Raw genomic sequence first — 6,000 nt, 5'->3', positions numbered from 1 at the left:
TAAACATGTCCTTACAGAATTAATGACCTATACCACATGTACACATGTGATTGATCTACCTTTTCAAATCTATAACTAGATCAATGGATTCAACATGATTTCCTTTAATGAACATGAAGCATCACCAAGTTAATATTACCATGTAATTGTGAACACTCCTGTGGCTATTTATTAAGTAGGCCAAAGCTCATACTTTCAAGTACTGGTCTAGATTCATTTACACATTTGTAATTTTTGCTGTTTTCTAACCAAACCAAGATTTTTATAAATCTTTCTTTAATGGTCATATTTTATTTGTTGTTTGATTTTAAGGGCCAGCCATATGATGACCATTGTGCCTACAGCATCAAATCTTCCCCTAAAGAAGTCACTATGTACTTGCACAATGATGACTTTAGAGGTCTAGTGGTTACCGTGGAAGGTCAGACACCCAAGGGTACCACTGACAACATGGAGGTCTGGTTATCCAAGTCGTCTGAATATAAAGTTACTAACTATATTGGGCCGAGTACCAGACTGCAGAAATTTCAGGTTGGTTTGAGGTTTTAGATTAAAGTTGTACATTGATCTTTACCCCTGGCAAAACTAATTGGGTTCCGGTTGGCTCAGTGCAGGGTTTCTTTCCCTGTATTTCACCTCTGTAGATACCAGTTCGTTCTCCACCTCAGACTGGAGCTTTGTATGTGGATTGGGTTTTCAGTCCCTACCTGGTTGCGTGGTTTCCTCTCACATCTAAAGCTGAACATTTCTTCTCTTTTCCTATCCATCCTAATATAATAATTATAACTAGTGCTTATACAGTGCAGTTCACAATAACAATATAAAAGTCTTGTATAGCGCCTGTATCTACCAAATAAGGTACTCAAGGCGCTGAGTATGTACAAACTTTCAGAAAGATAGGTTAGTGCAGTGATGGATTCTGAGACCCAATTATTTATTAGCACCTTGTAAGGGTTTACAAGGTGCTACGGCGCATTAAGCAACCACAACCAGGAATACCAGGGCGAACCCCCTTCTGTTTTCGATATAAAGTGGACTGTGTTCTTTTACATGCGTATAAACACAATAACACATGGGACCAACGGCTTTACGTCCCATCCGAGGACTAAGCATTGGTTAAGTGTCTTGCTTAAGGACACAAGTGTCAAGGCTAGGAATTCGAACCCACACTCTGCTGATCAGAAGTGTCATAATGATCATAACGTCTCAATGCGTTTTACCCTGGTAATTGGGCCAATTACATTCCTGTATTCTTTCTTAGCTCTCTGGGGAGTGTACAGCCCAAAACTGCCGTAGCCCTCCAAAGGCTTTTTCATACACAAAATCAACCTCTACCCTCGCAGGTACCCACTTGTACCCCTGGGTGGAGAGTTCAAGCAATAGGAGACTTTCCAACACTAGGTGGCAGCAGACATACCGGGTAAATTTCCATTGTTTACGTAGTTCTGAACATGCGCATAATTCTGAGAACAATGGATTTACCCGGTAAGTCTGCTGCCCTCTATCGTCCCAGAAAGTCTCCCATTATAGTAAAGTATCTTGCTCAAGGACACGAGTGTCACAACTGAGAATCAAACCCACACTCTAATGACTTAACCACCAGAATTTGAATTTGATGCTCTAAACCAACTCGGCCATGACACTCTTATGGCGCTCGTTGTGCTGTTGGTTGTGAAATATCTGAACAAGTAATGATGATGACAGAAGCTGGAGCCAAAGCCTAGGTTTGGAACTAACTACTGCTAAGACATAACTCAAGTAAAGATCATTGACTGTTGTCTCATTGTCTTACAGGTCGGCACAGAGTACGACCTGAAAGAAAGAGTGCTGCGTAACTTTGCTAACATCATGGGTCCCACCGACTCCCCCATCGTCTTCCTAAAATGGAAGCCTGGTGAGCAGGTCCTAGTCACTATCTCATGGATCGATCCAACCAATCACGTCGCTGCATCATTTGATACGACTGTCGACCACGACAAGGAGGAAACGCATCACAGCCCCCCATTTAAGAAACCGCTTCGCCCTGGAAAATGGTACATCAAGCTGTTGTATCAATGGATGGTAGTCGCTGAAATAGAGTTTCTGATCGTCCCGCTCGCTTTTAATAGCGGGAAGGCTATCCTCCAGGCCGATGCGGTCAGGCTCAACTCTGGCGTGCCAAATAATAAATACGTTGATAAGGACTTCTCTAGCATGAAGTCACTCTTCCAGTTAACGGACTCGACCCCTCTGATTGAAGAGGCAGATAAAAAGGCTCATCTTCTCGGGGCGGGGCTTCATGAATGGGTGGATGAGGTCGTAGGTCAGCACTGGTCTGTTCTTGGATTCTGCGTCTCACCAGCTAATGCTACCAAACAATCGGATTGTAAACAGTTTAAGGCATGCTATAGTCAGTCATGGAGTACGCTTTCACCAGATCCTAAAGCAGAGTTAAAGTTTATTAAATCGGACGGTAGGATTAGGTGAGAAAGGCAACAGAGGAATAAACCATTATTGTTTGCCGCCAAGTGTGATTTGCTCAAGAAAAGAATGCTTGCCAAAATATCACCAGCTTTAAGCCCGGTTTATACTTTCTGTATGTGCAAACGCGATACAAATTTGGCGTTACAATTTCGCAACAAACACATTCGACTTGTGATCAACTCCTGCAAATTTGTAATCGCGCGTTCTCATTCGCAGCAAGGATGAGTGGGGCTATGCCTATACATATTTATCTTGATGATCTGTAATAAGAATAAGCTCACTGTTAAACAAAAATGGTTCATTCCTTTTGAGTTTGTAGATAAGATTTAAGAGATGTATTAATAGACTTTATTCACAGTCCAAAGTATTTATTTTTGTACAATATAATTTTAAACCCCAGCGTTTTGACTGGTGCTGTTGATACTGCAGGTAATTGTTAACCCATGGCTAGTAAAACCTTTGGAAAGTTAGACTCGAAAAATGTCTGGTACAACTATGACTTGATTGAGCACAAGTGAACACTCGATATAGATTCCCCAGTATAAAGACAGAGTAGCTATTAAGTATCTCTTTTAGGGGAGTGTTGACTCTGAGAAGAGCCGGTGTGGTCTCGACATTTCGAACAGTATACTCTGCTCGTCTTCAGAAGACGTCTTCTGCTGAGCAAAATTCTTTGCTAAACAAGAAATGAGTAGGGTACCATCCAGTAGCAGCAATTGTAACTGTATGGTGTTCTGATTGGTAACCTATGTTTGCTTAGCCAGACTTGTTTTGTGCTTAGCAAGTTTTTGTGCATACAGGCTTCATGAAACTGGGCCCAGATGGGCAAAACCTGGTACCATTGTTCCATATATATTGATTTAGAACTAGTGATGGTGTACATTATCTTTACGCAAAAGCTTGCCCTGAAGTCGTGTGAAATAGCAACTATCTGTAGTCCAAGGAATTTGAATTGAACTTTCACTTGTGACTATAAGCAAGTTATTTACCTGACAATATTCAAGTCTAATTCACAAATGACATTGGTAAGGTTTGGGGACAAGTTTACTCCAGATAAGGTTTCATACTAGATTTCAAAGGGTGACCTCAAAGCACTGGCCTAGGTTAAACAACCTTTTTTTGTTTTAATTAATTTATTTTTTATTTGGGAAGGGGAAGGTTGTTACCGAGGTCGATTTTTAGAGAGAGGGATAAGGTCTCGATAAAGAATTGTTTTTGATTAAGGATATTTGTTTTTATGGAGGATTATAATTTTTTCTAATTGAAGTTGAAATGAAGAATGGCGTTCCAGATGAAATGTACAGATAATTTTGCCGATTGAATTTTGTACTTTTTTATGTATTTTCCTCTAGTCAAATACAACATGAACTCTCTTTAAATCACCTGTTTGTATAAAAGATAGTTCAAAAGATAGCTCAAACACTGATATGCGGGAGAAAACACATGTTTGGTAATTATCAAAGACCAGTCTTCTCACTTGGTGTATCCCATCATATGCATAAAATAACAAACCTGTGAACATTTGGTCACGAAGTTGCAAGATAACTGTGAAAGAAAAAAACACCTTTGTCACACAAAGTTGTGTGCTTCCAGATGCTTGATTTCGAGACCTCAAATTCTAAACTTGAGGTCTCAAAATCAAATTCGTGGAAAATTACTTCTTTCTGGAAAACTGCGTCACTTCAGAGGGAGCCGTTTCTCATAATGTTTTATACTATCAACCTCTCCCCATTACTCGTTACCAAGTGAGGTTTTATGCTGATAATTATTTTGAGTATTATACCAATAGTGTCCACTGCCTTTAAAGGATACTATTGAAAATTGAATTTTGATTGAGAGGTATTGCATGGTGAGGTATCATTGTATACTTTGTTTGCGGTAACACTCTGTGTGTATCTATTTGCTGGGTAGATTATGATCTTTGGAGATCTTTATTGCTTTATAAACCTTAGTATAATAAACATTAGTAGATTATCCTAATTCGGGAGACTACTCAGTTCTAAAAAGCAGGACAACTTTATTTTCTTAGAACAGATATAAAGTCTTCTGAATCAAGTCAAGACTACTTTGCGGTAGTAGATTATAAAGTAATAAGGTGTTCTTAGAAGAACATAATCAACCCATCAAGTAGATTTACATATGGTGTTACCACAAACCAAATATACATGTAGAAATTAAATTAAAAGAGCAAATGAAAGAGCAATTAATTGCGATTGGCTGCAAGACAGCAAGACCTTTTTTGCGATTTAGCTATTTAGACCTTAATTAAAGCCACATGATGGGCACCAGGTAAATACTGATTTGCCCAGAGTTACTATTCATTTTGAAAATCTTTGTGTTGGTCTTAAACTGTTTAATTGCCTGACGCAAGAGAACATTTGCTGCATATTAAATAAAATTGAATGACTGTTGTGAGAAGCAATCAATTTCATTCCAAATACATGTAGAATGACCCAATTTTTAAAATGGCCTCTTATTAGCCCAAAATGACTGGGAAAACGTATAGTAATTGTGTCAAATGATGGATTCTGAAAAAATGTGATATATTATAACAGGGTAAGCTATCACAATACCACTGTGTATACTTTCTTAATTACTTTAGGGGGGGAGGTGTGAATCAAGTTTATTAAAGGAAAGCTTAGAGATTAAAATCGTTCAAAGCTTTTACGTGAACTACCAATGCTACTGTAGTACAACGGACCTACAGCTTCTGAGGAAAAAACAATTATGGTAAATTTTCTTGCTCAAGGACACAATTGTCATGACTGGGACACGAACCAACACCCTGCTGATCAGAAACACAAGAGCTTTAGTCTGGTGCTTTTAACCAATATGCCGCGACAATTAGGTCAGCCCTTTCACTTAATAAAATATTCATACTTTTTCTCATATATCATGCCTGACTTGAGTACGACCTTTACAGTTATTAATTTATTTTTATGAATTTATGGAAATAATTTGATACCAGTGTGGTACACGGAGAGATTTGATGTCGTAAAATATATTTTAAGTCCTGTTTTTATGTCTTGGTTTTATTTATACGAATGAAATGGTTGCAGTACTGCCTATTTGATTTGACTGTTGTATTGGTAACACTGGAAAGGAATAGATAAATGCATAACTTATACAATTAAAATGAGTAAGAAACCTTACAAGAATGATGAAGATAAACTATCCTATTGTGTCTTGTCTTAAAGAGAATCATTGTGTGATAAGTTTTGATTTCGGAAAATAGTAAATAGCTGTTTGAAACTGCTATCGACCATAGCATGTAATATGCAAAAGATAGTTAATGATTTGAAGTTTCGACCCTAAAGCAGAGTCTTTCTCTTTTTAGCCTTTGAGAAAGACTGTATTATATGGTTGAAAAGTCACACCATTAATTATTTGTTAGCGTGTTCTGATAGTGATAACATGGTGTTCGTGGATGTCTCAAATGTTTGGATAATGCATGTTAAAGGGAAGGTACACGTTTGGTAATTACTCAAAACAAATATCAACTTAAAAAATAACTTGGTAACTACCATTGGAGACTCC

The 6,000-nt window shown here is 38.1% G+C and overlaps 1 protein-coding gene across 3 annotated transcripts in view; it reads left to right on the top strand.

The window, feature by feature from the left end:
* Window positions 1–3,907, top strand: part of LOC117292283 (xylosyltransferase 1-like) — a 75,264-nt gene extending 71,357 nt beyond the window's left edge. For all 3 annotated transcript variants that reach the window (XM_033774284.1, XM_033774283.1, XM_033774282.1), the window contains 2 exons: window positions 313–531; window positions 1,795–3,907. In XM_033774284.1, the coding sequence (XP_033630175.1) occupies window positions 313–531; window positions 1,795–2,466 (891 nt within the window). In that variant the 3' untranslated portion in view covers window positions 2,467–3,907. The remainder of the gene's footprint in view (window positions 1–312; window positions 532–1,794) is intronic.
* The last annotated feature ends 2,093 nt before the right edge of the window (window positions 3,908–6,000 follow it).

This window comes from Asterias rubens, chromosome 7 (genome assembly GCF_902459465.1).
Source record: "Asterias rubens chromosome 7, eAstRub1.3, whole genome shotgun sequence".
Classification (NCBI taxonomy): Eukaryota; Metazoa; Echinodermata; class Asteroidea; order Forcipulatida; family Asteriidae; genus Asterias; species Asterias rubens.
Note: the sequence above shows the minus strand (reverse complement) of the source record. Positions and strands in the feature narration are given on the sequence as shown.